Raw genomic sequence first — 27,578 nt, 5'->3', positions numbered from 1 at the left:
TAATAAATTGTATTAATGTAGAAAGAGAAAGAAACATAAAATCAGAGCATCAAAATTCACACCCCAATAAAATACAAATGGAGAAAGCGCAGTAAAATTGAAATAGATATATAACCATAACTATGATATTAATACATGTCAATAAGTTGCTTTCACATTAGTGCAAACATACAAAAATATTTTTTTCCATAAGAGAAAGTTAACTTTGGGAGTAATTTTTTGCCTTCCCTTTGTAGCACTGCAGATACAGTATCTGCAGATACAGTTCTGGATACTTTATAGGACTACTGTCTGGCTGAATTATTAGTTATGTACAAAGGTGTGAGGCAGCAATGCAATCTGTAAGTGATTAGGAATTAGTGTAAGTGATCTAATCCTGCCACCCTTTATTCATGTGAGTAGGACTTGCCTGCATGAGCAATGGCATTTGGAGCAAATGGGTGAAAGTCCAGGGACCCTCGGCATGAGTCGTGCCTGCCTGAATGAGTTTTTGCAGGATCAGGCTCTTAATACTTAAGTAAGAGCTAACAAAGCATACCCATTTTCTCCTCTCTCTTCCTGTGCATATCACATCACTCTCTGGAAATGGAGTTGTTCATGGTGTCAAAGTTAAGGGACATGCAACATCTATGGAAATGTCATTTCACGGTAAAGGGTGATATGGTATTAAATATTAGGAATCTAGCTGAGAAAAAGCTTCTACATTTAAAATGAAGTCAGAAGTTTATAATTTTGTTTGTTCTTGTAAGAAGTTTTCACCCTGATTCATGAGACGGCAACGAGTATTATGACCAAGAAAATCCCTTTCCAATGGAAAAAAAACAGGTTAGATGCAAGCCTGTACTATTCAGGTCTTAAAAATTTTCTCTGGAGATGTTGCTTTCCAGATTCACTTTTTCTTATTGTATGTTCATGCCTCTGGGTCAATGATCAGCTGTGTGATATCCCACAGCAATAATTCATCTAGTATGACATCACTCTGTTTACTGCAGTGCATGCCGACTCCTATCAGCACTGATGTTGAATTTTCAGTATACAGTTTATTTTGACTGTGGAATCAGTGGTGTATGGAAATTGGCATCCTGAGCATTCCAGAGCCTGCAATAGTCTAGTAGCCTGTCACAGAATCAGGAAAGATAATATATTATTGTGGAATCATGGAGTGTAAAAAGAGCACTAAGCATATTATTTTTTCACTCTTTTTTGGGTTATGACTAGAAGACATAAACCATGTTTAGTTTCTGCTTGCAAGGCTGTTAGAGAAATAAGACAAGAAATTTTGTATACAGGCTCTTTTTTTTTCTTTTTTTGTTTTTGAAAGCTAAAATATAAATAAGGCTAGGCAAAGCAAACCTTAGCCCTGCTTTATTCAGGATTTTACTGCAACAAAACTATAAGACTTAGTCTACACTGCAGGGTTTTTGTGCAAGAAGCCTTTTGCAGAAGAGTTCTTCCACAAAAACTTCTTGTGCAAAAGAGCATCCAGATCTCAAAGTGCATCACAAAAGAGATGTGCTTTTGTACAAGAGAGCGTCCACACTTCATGGACACTCTTGCAAAAGAAAACTCTGATGGCCATTCACAACTCTGATGGCCATCAGAGCACCTGTGCTTTTTCCAATAGGGGTTTCTTGTGCAAAACTCCCTAAAGAGCATCCACACCTCCCTTTTTGTGCAAGAGCTGTAGTGCAAAAAGGAGTTATTCCTCATGGGGAGAGGAATAACTCTACCTGCAAAAGCCCTCTGTCCTGTCGATTTTCTTTCGCAAAAACACGCTTGAGGTGTGGACGCTCTGCTGGTTTTTGTGCAAAAATGGTCAGTTTTGTGCAAAAACCTTGTAGTGTAGACATAGCCTAAGAGAATACGTGGCTTAGACAATTTTTTTGTGAAATTCTGGCATTTCAAATTGTTTCCATTTTTTTTCCAGTTGATTAAAAAAATCTAGAGAGATCTTGAGATTTTCATCCCACAATACATTTTTTCATGTCACCCCCTCCTGTGTCATCCACTGTTAACCATTCTTTTTATGATCAAACAAAAACATTGACTATACTACAGTCATCAAGAATAATTTTCATTTCATTTCTCATTCTCTTGGGTCACATTTATGCTCTTTTATCAGAACCTGACAGTTGTTTCTCTATGAAGGCTATGACTTTCAGAATCACAATCCTGGTTTGTGGCTACACCTTTACTTTGCAATTAATACCATTTAGATTTCTAATGACTTGATGTGTGCAGTAACCTCCAGAATTGCAAGGCTGCATAAAGGCACCTTTAAAGAAAATAGTCATAAAGATATAAGTATCTGAGGCTACATCTAGACTACAAGCCTCTTTCAAAAGAGGCTTTTTCGAAAGAGAACATCTAAACTGCAACCACTTCTTTCAAAAAAGCGAGCTGCTTTTTCAAAAGAGAGCACCCAGGCAGTCCGGATGCTCTCTTCTGAAAAAGCCCTGTTTGCAATCAAGAATGCCTTTTTTCGAAAGAACACTTTTGAAAAAAGGCATTCTTCCTCGTAAAATGAGGTTTACCATGGTCAGGTTTCAATTTAGTTTTGAAAGAATGTGGTGGTAGTCTAGATGCAGGGGAAGTTTTTTTGAAAAAAAAACCCACTTTTTTCGAAAAGACCCTGTAGTCTAGACACACCCTGAATGTTTAAACTTCCTCTTAGAATGTGTAAAACTGAAGACAAAATAATTAAATAAAGTAGTCAAGGGGAAAAGATTATTTTAAAATGACAGTCACTGGCTAATATAGTACCCCATGTTTAGCACAATTCTGGTGAACAGAAGGTCAGTCATATCCCTCAACAGAGGTGTGCACAATCTATTACTTCCCTGTTTATAAAAGCTCTTTTCATAAAGTTTTAATACGTCTTCAAACCCCACATAGGAAAAACAATGTAGCAATGCAATTGTAAATAAACATTCCCTACCTTAGATATGCAGTTGATTTTTATTCTGAAAAAACACATAGCTTATAAAATTCTTGGGAATATTAATACTTTTTATGATTGTGCTTCAGTTTTTGTCCTTATAATGTTACTTTCCTGTCGACTATTGAAATAAAAAGATGAATCAAGCCCCATGTAAATGGACATAATATCCTCTCATGGAGGCCTTCTTCCTAATGTTTTTCTTATGGTTTTCAATGTAGGTAAAAGGGCTCTTGAGAGAAAACAAACCTTATTCCTTGCCCTCTTAAAGGCATCTTCTGAATTATATTTCCTGAACAAATAGTTCTTTGACCAGTGTTCATGTTTAAAGAGCAAACACATACTACTTTACATGCCTTTTTATAGTAGATACTTACAAAATTGAAGTATTTGAATTTTCTGTGGCATCTGTAGTAATCCCCATATGACAAATAAGAAATACTGCAGTGTCATAAAAATTTAACTGCTGCGAGTGGTTACATGTCCCTAAGTTTTGTTTAATTGAACAAACTTTTAAGTAAAAAGGAAGATGACACTTTTACTGGCTACATATTTAATGTGCTTTACAAACCAACAGAGATGTCATGCTCTGCAGTAGATGGGGTGTATGTTAAGCTAACATGTTCTAATTTATCACGATAAAGAGCTGGACAGTGTTTGCAGAGGTAGATTGCAATGTGTTTTTGGAAAAAAGTATGAAGATATTTCCTAAATTTTTCCCCAACAAAGGCATAGATCACAGGATTGATACAACAGTGGATCATCGCAAATGTTTCTGTCACTTGGATTGCTAGCTCTATCTGCTTGCTGTTCTCACAAGTATTTAGGACAAATAAATTCGGAAAAGTGTTCATGAAAATAACAATATTGAATGGGGTCCAGAAGATAACATAAACAATCATTATGATAAAAATAAGCCTGACTGCCTTATGTTTTTTCTCATTCCTACCTCTCAATAATGTCTTTATAATTGCTGCATAGCAGAAGATCATAATGAGCAGTGGAATGACAAGTCCCACAAGGTTCATCATTAAAGTCTGGCATTGCTTCCATGTCTTTTCCTGTCCCCAGGGATAATGAGGGCTGCAGGTCCAATGAGTAGCTTCCTTTTGAGCACTGTGAAATATTAACTCTGGAAACGAGGCTAATATTGCAACACCCCAGGTGACAACACTTGTGAGAATGCCATAGGTAACTGTCCTAGCTTTTAAAGCAAACACTGCATGGACAATTGCCAGATATCTATCGACTGTCAAAAGTATTATGAAAAACATCCCACCATAGAAGCCAGCAATATAGACCCCTGAAAGAATTTTACACATTGCATTTCCAAAAACCCACTCATGTGCTGCATAGTAAGCCCAAAATGGTAGGGAAAGAATGAAAAGCAAATCGGAAACTGCCAGATTCAGCAGATAGATGTCAGCCATGCTTCTCAGCCTTTTGTATTTTATCAGGATCAGCACCACTAGCGCATTGCCCACCAGGCCAAGTATCAGCACCAAGGAGTACAGTGGTGGCAGAAACTGGGATGCAAAATTTTTTACTTCAGGTTTTTGGCATGGTTCTAACAAAGAATCGTAGTAGAAGGTTGTAGTCTCAAATTCTTCATCCATCTTTTGCAGTCCTAGATGAAGAAAAGAGTTAAAATTGAAGAGATGGAGTAAAACATAGACAAAGATTGGAATTTTACACCAAATGGTATCATAGAGAAGATGGTAGTGACTATTTAAGTTGACTGATACTTTTCATCATAAAAGATCAATCCAACCCTTTTTTGAGAAGTTCTGATACCTCCACTATATGTTAAATACTGGTTTCCACATGCACTATGTATGAGAAATGTGTGTCATCCTCAGTAAACTGTTCAGCACCATGACATAAGTGAAACTGCACTGATGACTAATCTCAAAGGCAGCTAGTTCTCAGATGGTTTGTCAGAAGCTCGTTTAAGTAGTTTTCAGAATCGTCAGAATGAGATAAAAAAAGCAGCATTTTAAAAGGGCTTATCTAGAGGAATCTGTTAAGGTTTTTCAGGTTTCCTAACTACATTCATGTGTTACTAGCTCATACGACAGAATAAGGCATCAGTGGGTGTGCATTGGTAGGCTGTGGATGGAATGCTTCTAAATAGCATTCCAAAAGAAAAATTTGCCAAACATTAGCGGTTGAAAATTATTCTTTCAGAAAGTTCACTCATTTCTCACATTAATAGACCTCTCTGTGCATCTGATTTGATTTACTTTGGCTCAGAAAAAAAATTACTCCTTACAGAATATACGAAGAGAAACACTAACAATCCCAATTTTCAGATATCTATATACAATAAAAATGCTGTTAAAATACACCTTGAAAAACAGAAACCATTTGATTAAATGAGAATAAGGCCCAAGGTTTTTATTTAACAAAATTGTTCCTGTAAATCTTTGGCCTTATTCTCACTTATACCCAGGCCTCTTTAAACTGTTCTGATCATGCAAAGGAGCCTTGAAGGAAGTAAACATAAATATAATTTATTTTTACTGTAAGGCCCTTTTACCTTTTCAGAGAAAGATAATGTGGCCTTCGAGTGAATGATAATTAGACTCTCTTGTTCTTGCCATAATAATATCTTTGTGTGCAAGAAATGACTTACCTTTCCCTAATTAGGAAAATGTTGGAGAGGTGATTTGACAACTTTGTACCACCGTTGACTTTGCTGGATGAAATGTCAAGTTCTACTTCTTTGCAGTTCAGCTTGAGTCCAAGCAATGAAAAATGTAGTCTTTGAATGAAAACAGAGCACTGTTCTCTACCAGCCAAAAAATATTTAGGACGTTATTCTTAGTAACCTGTAAGAAAATTCACATTTATAAATTGGAATTGAACACCACTCTGAATGGCATCTAATCATTTCAAAACCATCACCTTTGAGGCATATTTTTCTACTGTAAAATTTTAGTAAAAATGCTTGCCAGCATCCATTTTGAATGTATCTGCAGTTAGGATTGATTATCTTATTGTAATTATTGGGTTCTGCCAAAATGTAATATTGGGTTGAAATGATCCACTTGATTCAAGATTTTATTTCCTCTTATTTCAATGGTCTTTTGGCTGAACTTTAATGTGGTATGTCCTTTGCATCAGGAATGCCTATTGTCTGGAGTTTGAAAGATGGTTGAAATCTATGTGTTTCCATCAATGTGTCCAAAATGAGACCAACTATTTGTAGCTATTTGAAAGTTATCCGTAAACAAATTTTGCTATTTATAAATACAAATATTTATAAATATAGTTATTAAAAATTATTCAAAGTATTTCAGCCTCTGGGTTTCTTGGACTTATTCACTGACTGTAGCTTTGAATATTCCTGACTGCATTTATAATTCACTATTTGTGCTGTGAAGCTGACTACCCATATCACAAAGTATTTCTTCTCCCTGATTGTATGACTGAAACTTTTAGAAACGGGGAGGCTTCACTAAGTCCTCTCTAGTAAGTATTGTTGTGTGGATACATATTCCCAAGTTTCTGCAAATATTTCTGCTAACCAAAACAAATAGTTTATACAAATGTTAGAAGGAAACAATTTTTAAAAGTTGCAAATACCACGTCTTGCATGGCAGAGAAAAGACTGCACACATTCCTGCCTCGTAGCAGCCCTCTTAGAAACTGTAGTGTTTCGAAAGACTGTAATATATAAAGAGCAGAAGTTTTGGGTGGAATGTTTACCCCTTCATCTGCATGTATAGTTTCTGTGAAGGAGCAAAGTTGGTAGTGATAGTTAATACTGAATAGATTTTTTTTTCCCTTTGTGGTGGTACAATGTTTCAGGAAGTGCTTTGCTGGACAGTTCCCCAGTGTTGGCACTGGCTGCATGCAACAAGAGAACACTAGTTCTTCTATCTAGTGCTTAATCCAGGGTGGGCAATAATTTTTAATGGGGACCACTCCTAGATTTTGGCAAATGGTCAAGGGCCGCATTTGTACTACGGGGATGTGGGGTCTGTGACAGAGATTGGGTGCAGAAGGGAGCTTGGGGAAAGGAACTGGGGTGCATGAAGGAGTGTGAATTCTAAGAGGGAGTTTGGGTGAAGGAGGAGGTTGTGATCTGGGGCAGAGGCTTATAGTGCAGAGTCCAGAAGGAGGTATAGGTATAGGAGAGGATTCTGGTCTGGAGAAAGGGCTTTAGGAAAGGGTGCAGGGTGTGGGAGGGAGTTGTCACCTGGGTGACAGTGGTGTAGAGGGTTGGGGGAGGGGGTGACCTGAGGTGAGAGAATAGGGTGCAGGGTCAGGGAGGGAGTGTGGGTGCCAGAGAGGATTCTGGTCTAGAGGAGGGGCTCTAGGAGGGGGTGTAGGGTCTGGGAAGGAGTTGTGACTGGGGGAAAGATGTACAGAGGGTTTGGGTGGTGGCCTGGGTCAGGTAGTTGGGGAGGAAAGGGGGGGGTGCTTGAAGCAGGCTCTGGCTGGGAGGCACTTACCTAAGTAGCTCCCAGCCAGCAGTCCTGCAGGAAATTGAAGGCTGCAGTCACAAGGCTCTGCTCTGGGCAGGGGGGGAGGGAGAAAGAGAGGGGGCTTCATTGGCTACCCCTGCCACCAGCAAAATTTCTCAGCTCCTATTATCCAGAAACTGGCCAATGGGAGCTGAGAGATTTTGCTGTGGTTGGGATGGAGCTCAAAGCCTCCCTCCTCGCTCCCAACATAGAGCAGCCACCTTTAAAGTGATGGCAGCTGTGCTGTGCTTAAGGGACCCAGCAAGGCAGTCACAGACCAGATCTGGTGGCTTGCCAGGCTAGATCCAGACTGCTAGCCACCTCTTGCCCACCCTTGGCTTAATCCATGACCTCTCACTGATGGTTAAATGCTATTGTCTAAACACTATTGTGATCTAAAAATAAAAAGGAGTCATATAAAAAGTGGAAACTGGGTCAAATTACAAAGGATGGATATAAGCAAACAATGCAAATATGCAGGGGCAAGATTAGAAAAGCAAAGGCATAAAACGAGCTCAATCTAGCTAGAGACATAAAGGGTAACAAGAAGACTTTCTACAAATATATTAGAAGCAAGAGGAAGACCAAGGACAGAGTAGGCTCATTGCTCACTGAAGAGAGAGAAACAATAATAGGAAACTTGGAAATGGCAGAGGTGCTTAATGACTTATTTGTCTTCACCAAGAAGTTCAATGGTGACGGAAACCTAATAGTGAATGCTAGTGGAAATGGGGTAGGTTTAGAAGATAAAATAAAAAAAGAACAAGTTAAAAATTTCTTGGAAAAGTTAGATGTCTGCAAGTTACCAGGGCCTGATGAAACGCATCCTAGAATACTCAAGGAGCTGATAGAGGAGGTATCTGAGCCTTTAGCTATCATCTTTGAAAAGTCATGGAAGTCAGGAGAGATACCAGAAGACTAGAAAAGGGCCAATATAGTGCCCATCTATAAAAAGGGAAATAAGAACAACCCAGGAAACTACAGACCAGTTAGTTTAACTTCTGTGCCAGGGAAGATAATGGAACAAGTAATTAAGGAATTCATCTGCCAACATCTGGAAGAACATAAGGCGATACGTTACAAACAGCATAGACTTATAAAGAACAAATCATATCAAACCAATCTGATAGTTTTCTTGGATAAGATATGAAGCCTTGTGGATGACGGAGAAGTGGTGGATGTGGTATACCTAAACTTTAGTAAATCATTTGATACAGTTTCACATGACCTTCTTATTAATAAACTAAGGAAATACAACCAAGATGGGACTACCATATGGTGGGTGCATAACTGGCTGGATATCCATTTTCAGAAAGTAATTAATTATTAATGGATCAGAATCACGGTAGAAGGGCATAACAAGTGGAATTCCACAGGGGTCTGTCTTGGGTCTGGTTCTGTTCAATATATTCATTAACAATTTAGATATTGGCATAGAGAGTACGCTCATTAAGTTTGAAGATGATACCAATCTGGGAGGGGTTGCAGGTGCTTTGAAGGATAGGGTCAAAATTCAAAATGATCTGGACAAGCTGGAAAAATGGTCTGTGGAACATAGGATGAAGTTTAACAAGGACAAATGCAAAGTACTCCACTTAGGAAGGAACAATCAGTGTCACACATATAGAATGGGAAGCGACTGTCTAGGAAGGAGTACGGCAGAAAGGGATCTATGGGTTATATTGGACCACAAGCTGAATGAGTTAACAGAGTGACACTGATACAAACAAAGCAAACATGATTCTGGAATCATTCAAGAATAAGAGACCTCCTGAGTTTTCAAAGTGTTCCTGAGCATGTTGATGAAATGAGTGTCCAGGGGCTCCATGCTTATGCTCACAGCTGAATGGTTTTTGAGGGCTATTTATGACTGAACTTGCTAATAGGGTGAATTTTAAGGGTGCCCTGTGCCTGAATTTGCCCACAGACCCTTAAAATCACTTGCTACTAATGAACTCCTCATAGCTCAGGCACCCTTCAAAATACAGGTTGGACCTCTCTGGTCTGGCATCCTCTGGACCTGACTGGTCCCAAACAAGGGGATTTGCCAGACCAGGGGAGGGTCCTCTCCTAATGGCCACTCCCCACCTCCCCCACTGCTTACCCTGCTGCTGCCTGGCCAGCCATTGCTCCCTGAGTTCCTGCTGACCCTGCTGCTGCTGCTGGGGTCAGAGCTTCCTGGCTGCCACCAGGGTCAAAACTATGTACCCAGAGTCAGAGCTTCCTGGCTGCAGTTGGGGCCAAAGCTTTGCACCTGGGGTTGAAGCTTCATGGCTGGTGTCAGCCCCCTGCTACTGCCCAGTTGCTGGGGCCAGACCTCCCTGCTGCGATGCCCGCTTTTCCCTATACCTGGACTCTGTGGTCCAGGAACATCTGTGGTCCCGCCAGTCAACAGATGTTGCCAGACCAGAGTCACGGTTAAGGTTGGTACAACCTGTATACCCTTTCCCCCTACAAGCAAACAGTACTTAGTGGACAAAAGGCATGGCTTGCCCTCCACCCCAAATTAATATGCTCCACTTTTTATCTATATATTTTTAAAAAACATTCCTTCATCCTATGGGTTTTCTCCCCATTCAGCTGCAATGAGAAATGAGGATGTGGGCTGATTATCAAAAATGTTTCTTTCTTCAGTCTGCATTCAAAGATGGCTGATGGACACGACTTTCAAAGGATGGGATAAATGTCCAACCATTCACCAGAGAGAGACCTGGTGGAGATAAGTTTTGAGACCCCTTTTGTAGCAGAGGGGATTCTACGATAGTGGGTGTAGTTTTTAGAATGTTGAGATATTTGAGAGTAAATCTTTGCTTAGATTTCCGAAGTCAAAACCACACAGGGTTTGCCATTCAGTTTCTGCAAAGAAATCAAAAACATCTTCTGTGTGCCTTGGAAAAATGCAAGAGCTTCCACATACTACAAGTGAACTAAGGAGTAGGATTTGGTAAAAAGGAGTGGAGAGAGAATAATGCAGTTTTTGTGGTCAATTAAATGAGGATGTGAAGCTGCTGCATTTGATAACAACAAAAACTAGTTCATGAGAATCAGATGCATGGCTGTGTCTACACTGACCCCTATTCCATAATAGGGATGCAAATGTAGCACTTGGGAATAGGCAAATCCGCGGGGGATTTAAATATCCCCCGCGGCATTTGCATTTTCATGGCTGCCGCTTTTTTCTGGCTTGTAGATAAGCCGGAGAAAAGCGCCAGTCTGGACGTGATCCTCCGGAAAATAAGCTCTTTTCCGGAGGATCTCTTATTCCTACTTTCAAGACTTTGAAGTAGGAATAAGAGATCCTCCGGAAAAGAGCTTATTTTCCGGAGGATCGCGTCCAGACTGGCGCTTTTCTCTGGCTTATCTACAAGCCGGAAAAAAGCGGCAGCCATGAAAATGTAAATGCCGCGGGGGATATTTAAATCCCCCGCGGATTTGCCTATTCCCAAGTGCTACATTTGCATCCCTATTACGGAATAGGGGCCAGTGTAGACATAGCCATGGTATTTTTGTCATGCAGAAACATGCCTTTATTTTCTGGATCCACAAGGCAAATTTGATACACCCTTGCATTTCATAATGGGGTTATTGGAGGATAGGATTGTTCAGTTTATCTGATGAAAATACCAAAGAATTTCCATTCACTGTTTATCTTAATACTTTGGTTTGTACATGTAAAAAAATCTAAGGATAGTTTGTGTGTAATTTGATTTTAAAAAGCTACAGATTTCAATAAAATCAAAGTTAAGCACACATTCTGGAACTTCTATTATGGGAAATTAGATCTGAGATTTGCCTCCTAGAAATGCAGGATTGGGTGATCCAGAACTTTGACTGGCACCCTAACAGACTGAAGGTTTTACTCTGAAGCTCAATGAAGTCAATAGGAGTCTTTCCATTAACTTCAGTGAACTATATACTTCCACCAAATGAAGTGGGGTTACTTCTCTTGTCTTGATTTTTGTGCTAAACTCTATCAGACACCTGATTTTTCACAAAGCAGATTGCAACTAAAATCTCTTTCTGGGATAATGTTGCTAGATGATGGCCAAATGTAGATATATTTTTAATGATCAACTGGAATGTAGCATGTAGAGGGTAGGGACCATGCTGTATGAAAAGTTCCCCTGTTAGATTGCATTTATCACAATTAAGTAGAAATGTGTCTTAATTTAGAATATTGCACATGGTGGGGAAAAAAACAAAATAAAAACCAACATATGAAATGTTCTGCTTTTAGAATGCAGGTATCAAAATTTGTTGTATGCAGCGTTGTTGTAGCGAAGTCCATCTCACACTATTAGAGAGACTGAGGGAGATCCCCGTATAAGATTGTCTCACACACCAACAGCACTTGGTCGCATAAAATATATTCTCACCGACCATGTATCAAAATTTAGCAGAAGGGATCCCTAATTAGAATCCAATGTTGTCTGTCTCAGCATTTTATAATACAGGTTGAACCTCTCTAGTCCAGAATTCGCTGGTCTGGCAACATCCATGGTCCAGCATCAGTTTAGTAAGCTGGATGTCCACTTTTCGTGAGTGTGGCCAAGTTTTCTGCAGTCCCATAAAATTTGTTTACAGCCAACAGTCCTACCTCTCCACGTTCTGTGATGTAATTTAGCTCTAATTTACCCCTGAATGTCCTCTAACAGTAAGCAGTGGAAGTGTTGATAATGCTGCTAGACAATATTGACTTTCTGTGGTCCAGAAAATTCTCTGGGTCAGTCCTAGTCAGTTCCCAGGGATGCTGGACAAGAGAGATTCAATCTGGACTCTATTATTGAGAACGAGTGGGTGACCGTTCCCCTTTTCTGGCTCAATTAATTTTCATATAGTTGAGATTCAGAGGGTAAATTTTGTGAGTGAAACAAAGTCAGAGCTCTAGTGTCATCAGACTAAAACAGACTGTCTTCAAAGCCAAACCACAAATGCTTTTATCTTACATGTAAAAGCAAACGTGGGTAAGGAAACAGACACATACAATAAAGTATCAACTTTTTGCAGTCAGTAGAATATTTTCTAAAATACTGCAAAAATTATTCCCCCTCACCCTAACATACACTTTTAGTTAAAGATTCAATGGAGTAGGATCTTGTATGACAATTGCAAAGGAAATCACAATTTGCATTTGTTTTTAAGACTAAGTTATTTCTGCTTCACAGAGATGGTTGTAGAGGTAGGAGCATTAGAGCTTGAAAAGGGGGTCTATCTGCTTGTCTCTTCAAAGTAACTGAGGAATGCATATTTTAAAGGCTCATTTAGGAAATGATGCCTGCAGAATTATCCCCAAAGAATCTTTTATTTCACACAGTAAGTTGCCACAACCCTCTCTAAGGATGATTCTACAGAGGATAGTTATCTCTCTGGCTTTTCCCTCTCCTAGACTCTATCCACCTTCTAAACTGCAGAGCCAGGAATGGGAAATCCTGTAGATCCCTTTTTTGTAGGGATAAAATGTGAATGTTGTTCTTATTGCACATCTTCTCAGACACTTTCCATGTGTACAGACCATTTTGCTGGGTATTGTGGTTTCTTACCTGTTTATGCACATGGTGGCTGACTAGATCAGTGTTTCTCAACCTTTTTTTTTCAACCCCCTTTTCAAAAAAAATTATAAGTACCCCCCAGTTCCTGCAGTTTTCAGACACACAATATTTTTTCTACCATTTCAACACATTTGTTTAAACAACTTAATCGTAGCCGGGCGGGCGATGAAATGTTTGGGTGTAAAAAATACAAAAATAAAGCTCTGTAAAACATAAAACAAATTCAGTTTTCTCCAAACTTCAGTTGTGTTGACGTACCCCCCCAGACTTCTCTCAAGTACGACTTAGGGTACTCGTACCACTCATTGAGAAACGTTGGACTAGATGACTTAGGGTTCAGTCTAAAGCATCAGACTTTGGAGAAGGGGGACTATCACCAGCTCTTACCACTTCAATTCCCTGCCTCTTTCCAACTTATCCTACATATACACTATGTAAATAGAGTAAAAATAGCTACATGAAACCCACATGCTGAGACTATGTCTACACTGCACCTCTCTTGCTGAAAAAATGAGGAAGAATGGCTCAAGAGGGGGTTTTGCGCAAAAAGGAGCCATCTACACAGCTCCTTTTTATTCAGAAGCCTCTTGTGCAAAAATGGCCCTTGATTAATTATGCAAATGAAGTACGGCAATATGCAAATCTTGCTAAGCTTCATTTGCATAAGCTTTTGCGCAAGAGAGGTACAATGTAGATGTAGCCCTAGTGTGGTTCACTGTCGCACATAGTGGCACTTAAACCATTTACAGCAACAGATAAGAACAAGAGAACTCTACAGCCTAAGATGAGTGCCAGCTGGCTTTTAGCTCAAGTGGTAGCGGCTCCTGCATGAAGCTCCAGTGGTCCCAGGTTCAAATCTGCCCAGTGATGGTTACATATAGTCGCACAGAGTCTGTATGACTCAGAGAATCACACCCACACCAGAAAGAGGCAGGTCTACATTACTGGGGAAATTCTACTGTGAAAGAACAGACAGGCCTGTCACTAGAGCTGATTGAGAAAAAAGAGGGTATGTCTACACTACCACCCTAGTTCGAACTAGGGTGGTTAATGTAGTCAACCGGAGTTGCAAATGAAGCCCGGGATTTGAATTTCCCAGGCTTCATTTGCATGTTGCCGGGCGCCGCCATTTTTAAATGTCCGCTAGTTCAGACTCCGTGCCCGCGGCTACACGCGGCATGAACTAGGTAGTTCGGATTAGGCTTCCTATTCCGAACTACTTGTATTCCTCGTGGAACGAGGTGTACAGATAGTTCGGAATAGGAAGCCTAATCCGAACTACCTAGTTCGTGCCGCATGTAGCCGCGGGCACGGGGTCCGCACTAGCGGACATTTAAAAATGGCGGCGCCCAGCAACATGCAAATGAAGCCCGGGAAATTCAAATCCCGGGCTTCATCTGCAACTCCGGTTGACTACATTAACCACCCTAGTTCAAACTAGGGTGGTAGTGTAGACATACCCAGAGTGTCTTCTGGGAGCTAAGATATGGGTTGTAGACATGAAGCTGAAGAGGACCTTAATGTGAGGAGGAAAAAATCCACTGAGTAACGTTTGTGTGGGAACAAGTGATACTGCTGGATTCATACTGGAACACACCAAGGGAGACTATACTAAGTTGGGGAAGATGCTTGAAGAAACAGAGGCTCAGGTGATCTTCAGTAGAATTGTCAGAGGAGAATGGAGGTGAGACAAGATTATGATGATCAACAGATGGCTTAAGAAGTGGTGTTATGCCAAGGGCTTTAGCATATTCAATCACTGGAAGGTATTTACAAACAGAGGATTGTTCTCATGGGGATGGAGTAGGGAGGGGAGTAAGGTTCTCCAGTGGAGGCTGGCACAACTGGTTAAGAGAGCCTTAAATTAGGAATTTGGAAATGTTTGGGCAATGCTCATCGAATCTCCCATGCCTTATTCTAACCTTGAGTGGGAGGAAAATCAAGTAAGAGAGGATACAGCAATGGAGAAAGGAAGAAAAGAGGAGAATGGACACCAAGACTACGTCTACACTGCAGAGCAATTTGGGGATAAAGAGGTATCTATTCTGCATCTTTTGAGCACACCTGTTATTTCAAAATATAACGGGCTCGCTAGTCCGATGTCCCTGTAAACCTCATTTCACGAGGAATAAGGAATGTTTCAGAATAGCACTTTATTTCAAAATAAGTGCTGTGTAGACAGTGCCAAATGGCAAAATAACATCAAAATAAGATACGCATCGAAATAAGATACTATGGTGCAGTGCAGACACAGACCAAGAGAAAAGGCAATGCCAATATCAAGGACAGTAAGTACATCACATAGGCAATACTGGCAGCAGAATGACTGTATCTAAACAGGAAAAGAGTCTGGGCAAAGCTGAGCAGAAACAACTAAAATATCTCATGGCAGAGTCAAACCAGAAGGATATAAAAAGTAGTGGAGGTGAGATGTATAAACCTCAAACTGAGGAGATCCCTGCTCCCAGAGTAACAGGGAAGGGCTGGTTTAGAACCAGCAGAGGCAATCGGGGGCAGTAGAACTCCTGAGACTAATTGACCAGTCCTGCAGAGTGAGGCTAGCTTAGGCCAATTAGGATACCAAGGAGTAATTAAGAAAACCAATTCAGACTGGCTATAAAAGAAGCTTGCTGGTAGTTATAGGGCAGGTGCAGCTGGGAGGAAGGAGGAGAGCACCGCTGGGAGCAGGAAGAAAGGCGATTACAACTAGGAGGATGAACTGGAGAAAAGGAAGGCTCTGGGGAAGGTGTGGGGAAGTAGCCCAGGGGATTTGGAGCTGTATTGTGGTAAGTGTCAGGGATTCATATGAGCAGCTACTATCACAGGGCCCTGGGCTGAAACCTGGAGTAGAGGGTGGGCCTGGGTTCCCCCCAACATGCACCTTCCCATCTCCACTTGGGAAAAAGGATTGTGGAGTTTATTCTCCGTTTTACCATATGTTCAACAAACAGCCAACTAAGGCCCTGGGTGTGCTGCCTAAAATTGTGAGCTGCTGTGAGCCTCTGAGGCAAGCAAATCTGCCAGGAAGCATGGAACCCACCGAGTTTTCATAGGCGCTTTGTCACAATTTGTACAACAATGCAAAGAATCTGGGTTACAAAAAAGAGGAACTGATATTACTGGTGCAGGAAGTGAAACCAGGTATTACAGGGAAAACAGAAACTTGGCAGAGTAGCAGTTATGTCTAGAGTACAAATACTGAAGGCATGTATTTTCAGAAGAGACAGAAATAAAGATGGTGGAGTAGCATTATATATTAATGATGAGGTAGAATGAAAAAATATTAGAACTGATGAAATGGAAACAAAAGAATCTGTTTGGGCCAAAATCACTTTGAGAAAGAAAGATAACAGAGGCTCCACTGGGAGAATGTTTAGGACCAGCTACAGACTCTGAGGATCCAATTTTGTACATTAATAAATACCCCTTAATATTCTTTATGAATAAATACTACTGGGAATTGTGTGATTATGGGAAACTGGAATCCGCCCCGATATAGATTACAGGACAAGTGATAATAATAATAGTAGGACCCAGCTATTCCTAGATATGATGGCTGACAGATTTCTTTACCAAACAGTCACTGAACCAACAAGAGATGATGCCATTTTATATTTAGTATTGGTAAGTATAAAATGAGGACCTCATAGAAATATTTGTAGAAGACAGCCTTGGTTAGAGTAATCATGAGCTAATTCAGCTTAGACTAAATGGAAAGATAACCAAAAACAGGTCTTCAGCTAAGGTCCTTGATTTATAAAAGGCAATAAAAATTAAGGGAATTAATTAGGGAAATGTGCTGGACTGAAACTCCAGGATCTGAATGTGCACGAGGATTAGAATTGCATTAAATCAAAATTGCAGAAGCTATTTGAAGCCAGCATCTCAAGCAAGGGGAAAATGTCATTGGGAAGGTTGCTATAAGTTGGGGATGTATGTGTTGGAAGTGACAGTGGAGGAGAAACACCTGGTTATATTGGTTGATCACTAGATGACCAATGTGCTGCATCTGTGAAAACAGGTAATGCAATCCTAGGATGCTCCGGTAGAGATGGCGAAGTGTTAATAAGTTAATGTTAATATGTGACATGGGTGAAACCTCTTCTGGAATATTGTGTTCAATTCTAGTCCCCCATGTATAAGAGATGAATTCAAACTGGAACAGGCACAGCAAAGAACAAATAGGATGATCAGATGAATGGACTTAAGGGGCTTGATTTGTTTAGTCTAACCAAATGAATCTTGAAATACATATAAATTAAATACTACAGGAGGAGATGTGTGGATAGAGCATGTTAGATTAAGAAATAAGTAGAAATTAGTCTTTGTTTAAGTTAGGTTAAGTATAGAGCAGTATGGGAAATTGAGTTTGTGGCCTGGATTTTCAGGAGGTCAGGCTAGATAACAGTGGTCTCTTCTGGCCTTAAAGTCTATCAGTCTTAGGGTAAGTCTACACTGCAGCATTATTTCGGAATAACTTGATGTTATTCCAAAATAACAAAGAGTGTCTACACTACAAGCCTTTATTTTGAAATATTGTCAAGCTGGAGCACTTTGTACTCTGACTCCTGTAACCCTCATTGTACAAGGAATAAGGGGAAGTTGGAGGAAGAGTGTTCTTCCTTCAACTTACTGCTGTGTAGACAGCACCAAAACTGACGTATGCTATTTCGACTTCAGCTATGCAATTGACGTAGGTGAAGTTTTGTAGCTTATTCTGTCTTTAGCTCTGCTGTGTAGACATGCCCTATGAGTTAAACACTGAGGCTATGTCTAGATTATGGGGTTTTATCAGAAAAAGGAATGTAAGTTGCGCTCTGCAATTTGTGTACCTTTTTCCAATTGTTTTGTTGGAAAAGGCTTTTCTGAAATTTGGCCTGTCTATATTGGGCCAAATTTTGGAAAAACCTCCTCTTTCAGAAGAGCCCTTCTTCCTCGTGGAAGGAGGAAGACAGGGCTTCCGAAAAAGCATGTCTGCTCTTCCGCAAAAAAAAAAAAAGCGGAAGAGCAGACGCGTTCCCTGGATGCGGCAAAGTTTTTCCAGGATACCTCTGGAGTGTCTGGGGCCCCAGCAAGCTACTGTAACGTACAGCAGACTTTCTAGTGCTACCTATGCCATGGAAGTGTGTGCTGCAACACTGCTTTTGACATGCCCCATCCCACAACTCTCACAATCCCCAGCAAGCCATACACTGATGTTGGAATTCTCTCTTGGTTAGCTAAGAAAGCTTTATGCCCTCTGTGTGCCAATACAGTGATGTCTAGGACCCATAGCAGAGAGTAGACTCCCTCCCAGAAAATTCTAGGTCCAACCTTCCTGCAGACCTTTGGGTTAGAAACAGTGCTGTTTCTTAAACTCTATATCAATGAGTACCTTCGAGCCATATGAAGGGTTGGCAAAGCTTTCACTCTTCAGAGTCATTTCTGGCCTGAATAAGGGTATGCTATCAGGGGAAAATATGATTCTAAGGTGTTCATCTGTGATTTCAACGTACGGGCAAGGAGACCTTGTTAAACATGCTCAGAAAATGTTGAGCTCTCGTTAAAAAGGGAGAGACCTTTAAATTCTTCACCTCTTCCACTGCCCCAGCACAATTTCAGAACACAAATGTTGCTTAGCAAAGCAGTGCTCTGCATCGCAAGGCCTTGCTTACTGCAGCATGGTCATTGGCCCCATAATGAGCATGCAGCTCTGACCATATATTTTTTTTATTTCTGTAGCTTTTTGGCTTCTTGAATATCCTCTTTCACCTAGGAGGGAAATAAGGGTGACATCTTTTAGTCACTGACGTGTCTGGATACTGGTATGCCTAGCAGATATTTCATCAATTGTGCATTTAGAAAGCCTTCAAGCAAGAGGGATTCAGAACCCTGACTCATTCAGTTATGCCATCACAGATCATTGCTCAAGGAGCGTGGTGTGTCTGAAATGATCGCTAAGATGATTTAGTCAAAGTCTCCTCACAGCAGTCAGAATGAATGTTGCAAAACAATAAGAGGCCAAAGCCATGTCAGAGGGGACAGTTTCTCTCACCAGCAGTGAGAATAACTCATTGACCAAAAGTGAACCCTAAAGTTTGCCTTTCCATTTCAGAACCAAATCCAAGTCTTCCTCTTTACACTCTATAAGTGGTTGAAGGGGCCCCCTTTAAGAGGTATCTGGGCTCTTTGATTTAAGTTGTATTGGCCATGTGACTGGTGGTTTGGAGGAAGTCAGGTATGTGTAACCAGTAAGGCATGTTAGGTTAAGAAATAAGTAGAAATTAGTTTTTGTTTAAGTTATGGGAAATTGAGTTTGTTAGCATGAGTAAAAGATAATTGGGAGACAATCAGATGGAAAAATTGAAGTTAGAAAGGACATGAAGTTAGCAGGGCTATGTTGCAGTTAGGCTGAGGCATAACTTGTTTTGGCAGAGCTTTCTGTGAGTGTTTCTGAGAAATATGAATGTAAATTAAAATGCAATCTGTATTGCTATCATGGGAAGGACGCTGGTGGAGATGTTAACTTAAATGATATGTAAAGTGCAAAGAGCCAATAAAGAGGTGATGGAAATGTGAACATGGTAATGGATAGGTTTAAAGTTAATTAATATTATAATAGATTATAAAAGGAATAGCCTTGTTAAATTAGAGAATGCACCAATTAACACCAAAAGGGTGTGGGGTAGAGGGTCCACCCCACACAAGACCTGGCGGCAGGGTGACCAGACAGCAAGTGTGAAAAATCAGGAGAGGGGCTAGGAGGTAATAAACACCTATATAAGATAAAGACTCAAATATCAGGTCTGTTTGTATAAAATCAGGACATCTGGTCACCCAACCTGAAGGGGTTAAGATGGCTAAATGGACCAATGAACTGCCCATGCTGCTCCTGGAGAAGGGGAGAGGGAGCAGGGATTAAAGTAGAAAAGCTGGGTGGGGCAGACAAGGCCTATATAAGCCTGGAAGCTGGAAACAGAAAGGGCTACAGAGAAGATATTCCTTGCAGGGGGCAGTGTGGCTTGGCAATCCCAGAGAAGGGGGAGAGCCAGAGAGAGGCAAAACTTGATGGAAAGAGCAGTAAGGTATGAGGTAAGTGAAACCATAGCTGCCAGTATGAGGGCCCGAGCCAGGCCTGAAGTAGAGGGCAGGCCCAGATCCCCTATCAACTGCTGATGAAATGATGCTGGCAGGTAGTGAGTGGGAAGACTGCCAGAGCTCATTTGCCCGGAAGGACTTTCATACCCCACAGAGGTGGTTCCTGGAGTGGAAGTGCCAGCAGGGAGAGAGGCTGAAGGAGGAGAGACACTGCCAGGGGAGGGTGCAATGTCTGGCCAGAGCTAATCCCCACAATGGCTCTTAGGAGGCCCCACTAATGCAAGTGCACCTGTGACAGAGCTCTATTACGTTCCAGGGTTATAAGGCTAGACTTCATTCAGTTGGCATGGGATGGATCTCCTGTTGATACACTCCCATCTGAAGATGGAATGGGGTAATTGTAGTAGCTGTGTGAATGGGTAATTATATGTGTTTGCTAAACTAACTGTTTTCATTTGAAATAAAGTTTGGTTTGGTTCTAGCATTCAGTGTGCCATCCAGGGTCCTCTGCTAAACTAAACTATCTGTAGCAAGCCTAGAGGCTTGAACTTGAAAGGTAAGTTTGGTTTATTGCATCCTTGCTTTAACAACTTCATATTAATTGGGTACACCTACAATCTAGGCTACACAGGGTAGAAGGAAGAACTTGCCTTTAGCAACATTGTTATGTTAAGTCTTCAAGGGCAGCTAGAGCTTTGCATAGATACCCTTTTGGGAGAAATGTGTCTAAGGCCAAAATCCAAATGAAATGATAGATATTGAGCTATACTCTGCACAAGTATTTAGAGATGCTTATTGGTTCCTCCCAGTAGACATGACTCACATGGCCTTTGGGTTTAAGGAAGTGATTCTCTAGGAAGAAGGAATACTGGGAAGGCTCTGCAGGGAAATCCCTAAGATCAGCTAACCTTGGTGAACAAGCAAGGATTTTTCCCAGTCCCCACAGTGAGTTCCCCACTGCTCCTGGCCGCTGGGATGAATTCAGGAGCCACACAGACCTCAGGAGGGGAAAGGGAGAGCCAAAGGCTCCCAGTATTCGCAAATTTTGTCATTTGCAATTGTGCCAGGAATGCATCACCTGTAAATGGCAAGAGTTTACTGTATTGGTGTCCAGGGTGGTCTACCTGACTGCCCACTCTAAAGACTCTTCTATCTTCAGAGATTACCTGGAAATCTAATTTCTCTCTTCCAAGAGTTCTGTTTGCCCCACATTCTGCCCTCCTACCATGGACTCTATGGCCCTATGCCTCTTTCTCCCCCTTTGTGAGGGTTTCTGTATAACCCAACACCCTTTAGCTTCCATGCCATAGATTCCCTGACTTCCATTTTCTTTGTGTGCCCCTTTCTTCCTCTCCTATATCAGTATTCCCCAATTTCCCCCACTAGGTTTCTGCGTGGCTCCCATTGCTCTCTCCTCTCATACCAGTTTCCCACATTTCCTTCCCTCACCTCCCCCTACCCCATGCCAGGAGCTATGTGCATTCCTTCCTTCACTCCTGTACACAACATTGTCATCTTTTTGTCTGGGAGAAGTCATTCAAGGTGTCAATATATTAAACTCTGTTAGGAGGATAAACAGAGAGGAGATGTGGTATTCTTCTGAAAAGTGTCAGTGGGTGCCAACCAGTAGAGGTGCTTGAAGCTGTGGCTATGCTGAACAGATGGTAGGGGCTCTGTGTCCTGTTTCCCCCTCCCAAAATCATCAAAGTTCTGGCCATTGATGCCTAGAACGTTCCCTGACATTGTGGAATTGATCTGCTGTGGTGTTGTAAAGTTATTTGTGACAGATGCACAATGCGATCGAAAATAATAATTCTCTGACCAAAAGTAGAAAGACACTTGCAAAAACTCCAAGTTCTTGTGCTTTTTTTTGTTCTTAAACATTTAGTTCTTAAACATTTAAAATAAAAGAGAGAGCATGATCTTTATCACAGTTCCTCATTTAAAAAAGGAACACAAACTATCAGAAAAGACCACATGCAATGTTCATTCCACATATAGCCAAGAGGATAGCTGTAACTGACTTTTCAAAAATTTATAGTTTTAGAGTCAACGGGTTTTGTGCTCTGTACATAGTTAGCAAAATCCTAGATACAGTACTTCTGTAGAAATTTTCATAGGAGGGTATGAAAACACTGTACAATTAGAATGATGAGATGTTCTGTTTTTAAAGGGCCAGCCTTGTATTTAAGCCCTTAAACTTGTTCTTTTAAAATGGGCAAATTGTCCTTTCTTTTCCATCTCTTCCCCCTCCCCCCCCAATCCCCCATCAGTACTGATGTGTCCTGCTACTGGTCAGATCCTGGCCTCTCTCTTCCCCCCTGCCCCTGCTCCTGCTCCTGCCCCCGCCCCATACCTGGAGCATCCTCGCCCCAGTCAACCTTAGTTCCAGCCTGCTGGCTGACACCAGATCCCCCCATCTCTGTGCTGCCCTGTGTGAGTACCAGGCAGGAGGTCCCAGCCATCCCTAGTTGTGGAGCACCAGATAGTCCCACCCACCTGCTGGCCCACCCTATCCCCAGCCCCGTCCTGCTTTGGGGAAGAGGAGCAGCCTGGGTGGGGTGATGGGGGAAGAGTGGGAAGCAGGAGGGGGCCTCAGGGCGAGACATGGGTGGAGGCATGGCCTCCTCTGGCCTGAGATACCATGCTCACCCCCAGCCTGGGTCCTGCCCTGAGGGAGTGCAGGGCGGCTTCATTCCCTAGGCACCCTCCCCTGAAGAGCCACATCTCTGGCCAGGTTGGCTGAAGCTCCTGGAGTCAGGTTCACAAAGCAGCTTTAGGGTTTAACTCCTTCCTGCCTGTGCTGTAGCTGGGGGACAGGTGGCAGCTGGATTCTGTCAGTGGCCAGCAGCAGCCTGGAGATGAGAGCTGCCTTATGGCACTGGGCCAGCAGGAGTGGGGATGGTAGGGAGGGGCGGGGAGAGATGAGGTCTGCAAAGACATGGACATCCCTTCCTCCCACCCTGTCTCTCCTGCATGGTGGTGAAAGGCTGCTAATGGCCAAATTCTAGTGTGTACCCTGACAGAAATCTGACAGTGCATGTGACTCTGCATGCTTCCTCCTCCACTCCCCCAGATATTGCCTCAGGAAGTCACTGAGCCAGATACCAGGAGAGGCAGGTCTGTGCCAGGGACCTAACTAGGCATGGACGACAAAGTGTGCTGAGCAAGGAGGGTCAGGTCAGTCAATCCCCCTCTCCCTGTGAGATCTGTACAGGAGTGTCTGTGTGTCACCTCTCCTTGTGTGAACCCTAAAACCTTAAAGGTAAGAAGGTAAATAAAAATAATTGAACTATGCAGGATTTATTTTTATCCATGGCTTAGTTAACTTGTTAATTTTTAAAAATTTTACTCCATAGTTACAGTTGCTATTGAACTCACTCGAATATGAGTCATTTTACTTAGGGTAATATAATTATCATACTCTACAAACTTTAAGTTTCACAATAACACAGTGAGCAAGATAAACTGAGGGTATGTCTACACTACAAAGTTTATTCAAACTAACAGCCGTTAGTTCGAATTAACTTTGATAGGCGCTACACATGCAAACCGCTAGTTCGAACTTAATTCGAACTAGTGGAGCGCTTAATTCGAACTAGGTAAACCTCATTCTATGAGGACTAACGCCTAGTTCGAATTTAGTTCAAATTAAGGGCTGTGTAGCCACTTAATTCGAACTAGTGGGAGGCTAGCCCTTCCCAGCTTGCCCTGGTGGCCACTCTGGGCACAACCAGGGAAACTCTTTTGCCCTCTTCCCAGCCCCAGAGCCCTTAAAAGACCACGGTCTGGCTACGGTGCCTGTGCCAGGTGCAAGCCTGCCAGCACCCAGCCAGCAGACCCTGCACCTGGCACGGCACGAGCCAACCACCCGCTGCCACCCAGCCCTCTGCCTCTTTCCGGGACCAGGCTGGCTCTCACAGGAGCGTGCCCAGGGCCGCAAGAGGCGGGCGCCTGCCTGGTCTAGTGCGGAGATCGTGGACCTCATCCAGGTTTGGGGGGAGGCATCCAATGTCCATGACCTCCGCACAAGGCACAGGAAAGTGGCCGTCTAGGGCAGGTTAGCTGCCAGCCTGGCCACCAAAGGCCACGTGCAAACCCAGGAGCAGGTTTGCATGAAAATCAAGATGGTCCAGTGAGACCCCTGACCCTGAGCTTAGAACATAAGAATGGCCATACTGGGTCAGACCAAAGGTCCATCTAGCCCAGTAGCCTGTCTGCCGACAGCAGCCAACTCTAGGTACCCTGGAGGGGATGGACCGAAGACAATGACCAAGCCATTTGTCTTGTGCCATCCATCTTCAGCCTTCTACAAACAGAGGCCAAGAACACTATTTCTACCCCCGGCTAATACCACTCAGTGGACCCAACCTCCATGACTTTATCTAACTTCTCTTTAAACTCTGTTATAGTTCTAGCCTTCACAGCCTCCTGTGGCAAGGAGTTCCACAGGTTGACTATTTGCTTTGTGAAGAAGAACCTTCTTTTATTAGTTTGAAGCCTGCTACCCATTCATTTCATTTGGTGTCCTCTAGTCCTTATATTATGGGAACTAATGAAGAACTTTTCTTTATGCACCCTCTCTACACCACACATGCTTTTATAGACCTCTATCATATTCCCCCTCCCTCCCCCCAGTCTCCTCTTTTCTAAGCTGAAAAGTCCCAGTCTCTTTAGCCTCTCTTCATATGGGACCTGTTCCAAACCCCTGATCATTTTAGTTGCCCTTTTCTGAACCCTTTCCAAGGCCAAAATATCTTTTCTGGGGTGAGGAGATCACATCTGTACACAGTACTGAAGATATGGCATTCCATTGTGTGATACTTCCCCACCCCTTTCTTCCCCCGGCTTCCCCCTTCCAGCTCCCTCTGCCCAGGTTTCCCCCTCCCCTCTCCCACCTCCTTTTCCCAGTCTCCCCAGAGGTTAACCCCCCCCTCCCCAGTTTTGTTAAAAAGAGTTTTTATTTTTGAACACACATGTCCTTTATTTTGTACATCAGGAAGAGGGGCTAAGGAGGGGTAAGTGGAAGGAGGTGAGGGAGGAATGGGCACGAGTCCCCGATGGGGAGGACTGGGGTGGCTCTGTGGGCTCCTTGGGGTGGAAGCTCTCCAGCAGCCCCCTGATTGACACCTCCCCCGGATGGCAGTCTGCAGCAAGTGCAGCCGGGCTGATGGCCGAGTGCTGTGATGTGCTGAGTGTGGGCACTCAGGGCACTCCAAGCCAGGACTGCTTTGCTGTCTCTCATCAAGGTAGACAAGCAAGCGGGGATCCCTGAGAACTGTCTGTCCGGGGTGGGGGTCGGGTCCCTTTAAGCACAGCCCTTGGCTAGCCTGAGACAGCAGCTCAATGCTCTAAGTCCTAACCTGATGCCCTGCCGGCACTGCTTTTGGCCAGCCTTAACTTCAGTTCACGGTCCACTCAATGTGGACATACTAGTTCGAATTAGCAAAACGCTAATTCAACTAGTTTTTAGGTCTAGATGCACTAGTTCGAATTAGTTTAGTTCGAATTAACTAATTCAAATTAAGTTAGTTTGAATTAGTGCTGTAGTATAGACATACCCAGAGAGATTAAGGCAGGGGCAGGCAAGATACGACCCACCAAGCCTTTTACTCCAGCTTACAGCCTGCCCCAGAAGGCTCATGGACCTTTAGGCATAGAGCAGCTCCACACAGCTCAAAGCTGCTGTCTGCTCCACTTGGCTCTCTGCACTGCCAGCTGGTGGGGGAGGAGGGCTCTGTGTGCTGCCCCTACCCCCAGCACAGTCTTTCATCTCCTAATGGCCAGAACCAAAGCATTCCCGTCCCCTGCTCATGGTGCAGAGAGCCACTTAGAACAGCTAGCTGCTTTGAGTGGTCTGGGGCTGGTCCTGCTGGGCTACTGGCTGGGAGCTGCCTAGGTAAGCACCTCCTGGCCAGAGCCTGCCTCTGGCACTCCACCATCTCCCGCATCCCATCTCCCTGCCCCAGGTCAGCATCTGAAACCCTCTGTACCTTCCTGCCCCAAGGCACAGCTCCCTGTACCTCCTCTGACATTCCTCCCCCAGGTCAGAATCCTCTCTTGCACCCACACCCCCTCCAGGACCTGCAGCCCAATCACCTTTCACAGGTCACAACCCCCTCCTTCACCCAAACTCCCTCTCAGACTCCACACCTTCTCTTGCACCCCAGTTCCCTACTCCGAGTTCCCTTCTGCACCCAACCTCTGCCCCAGACCCCAAACTCCTTCCATAGAAAAGTGCAGTCCTTGACCACTTACCAAAATCTTGGAGTGGCCTCTCCTCAACAATTATTGCCCACTCCCAGACCGAGTGCCTCAAGATCACAAGGAAGTCTGTGACAACTGTGGTAACAGGACCTGGCACTCTAGTGTCCAGTTCTGGGCTTTAATAACTGGGTCTTACTTCCTCCCATATGACTAATTCAAAAAAAGTCAGACTGAAGCAATTCAAACAAGCTAGAGACTTTACAGCTCCTGTAGTCACAGCCCTTTCAGGGTGCAGTTAAATATTAACATGCAGGATAATACTGGGTGACAGAGTCCCAATCTTGGGGGTCATAGGAAAGTGCCATAAGGTTCCAGTCACATTGTCCTTCCCAAATGGGGCAGATGCCTCTGAGTACAGAAGAGGATGAAAACCACTGCTCTATCATATATAAGTACCACTGCTCAGTTACAATGGAATTGCACATTATATGATAGCAGAGCTTCTACCCAGTCTTTATTGCAAGAGTCAGTACAATTTTTCTGGACCATTCCTGCCACAGATTTAAATGATCTTTAACCACAAGAGAGCCTCTTTATGTGGGAAGATAAGATGTTAAATGGTAGTCACCACATAATGCACTGGACTTACCCATATGAATCCACACTAACAATAATACATTTTGTGAGCTCAGCTCCTGGCAGACCTAGTTAATGAGATATGAAGCATTTTATTTTGAACATGGTTGTGTTCTTAGATAAAGCTGTTTAAAAACATAATGATTTCCTGCATCAGTTTTGGAAACAAAATCAGGAATTGTTTTTAATATTTGTCAGACATTTTTCAACATGATTTCTCCTCGTTGTTGTTATGGTGTTGGGCAGCACTTTATTCCACTGCATTCCCAACTAGCTCCATCCCTGTCTTGTTTCCTTCCTGGCTTCCTGCTCAAATGGTTCTGAAGGCTGTGTGCCTTGCTTAATTAAATCATCATTCTTGCTAATTCTTAATAATTTACTCTACCTTTCCAACTGATACATTTATACATATATATTGGAGAGTGAAAAGATAGATGAGATACTCTTACCAAACTTCTTATGGATTATAACTGTGTCTTCATTCCTGTGGTCAATAGGGCAGTTGATCTTATTTATATCTTCAGAAGCTGGGAAATAAAATTTGCTGCATAAGAGAACTTTTCCTCATCGTAGATATTTTGCAAGCAATATACAAAAAGGAGCAGTTCTTCTTTCTAAAAAGAGACCTTCAGCAACCACTTAGAATGTAATGCAAATATTACAGTGCTGAATTTTCCGCGTGCATGTTAAATGCAGAAC

At 42.6% G+C, this 27,578-nt stretch overlaps 1 protein-coding gene across 2 annotated transcripts in view; it reads right to left on the bottom strand.

Annotated features, from left to right (window-relative positions):
* LOC102460859 (C-C chemokine receptor type 5-like) overlaps window positions 1–27,578 on the bottom strand; it is a 34,758-nt gene continuing 7,180 nt past the window's right edge. Inside the window, exons 2-4 of one of the 2 annotated variants that reach the window (XM_075921898.2) lie at window positions 27,329–27,406; window positions 5,574–5,769; window positions 1–4,565 (exon numbers count right to left, since the gene is read on the bottom strand). In XM_075921898.2, the coding sequence (XP_075778013.2) occupies window positions 3,502–4,554 (1,053 nt within the window). In that variant the 5' untranslated portion in view covers window positions 4,555–4,565; window positions 5,574–5,769; window positions 27,329–27,406 and the 3' untranslated portion in view covers window positions 1–3,501. Of the gene's footprint in view, window positions 4,566–5,573; window positions 5,770–26,294; window positions 26,793–27,328; window positions 27,407–27,578 lie in introns of those variants that run through there. The other variant, XM_014578610.4, reaches the window with a different exon arrangement.

This window comes from Pelodiscus sinensis, chromosome 2, assembly GCF_052426305.1.
Source record: "Pelodiscus sinensis isolate ZL-2025 chromosome 2, ASM5242630v1, whole genome shotgun sequence".
Lineage (NCBI taxonomy): Eukaryota > Metazoa > Chordata > Testudines > Trionychidae > Pelodiscus > Pelodiscus sinensis.
This window is presented reverse-complemented; position numbering and strand designations above follow the sequence as displayed.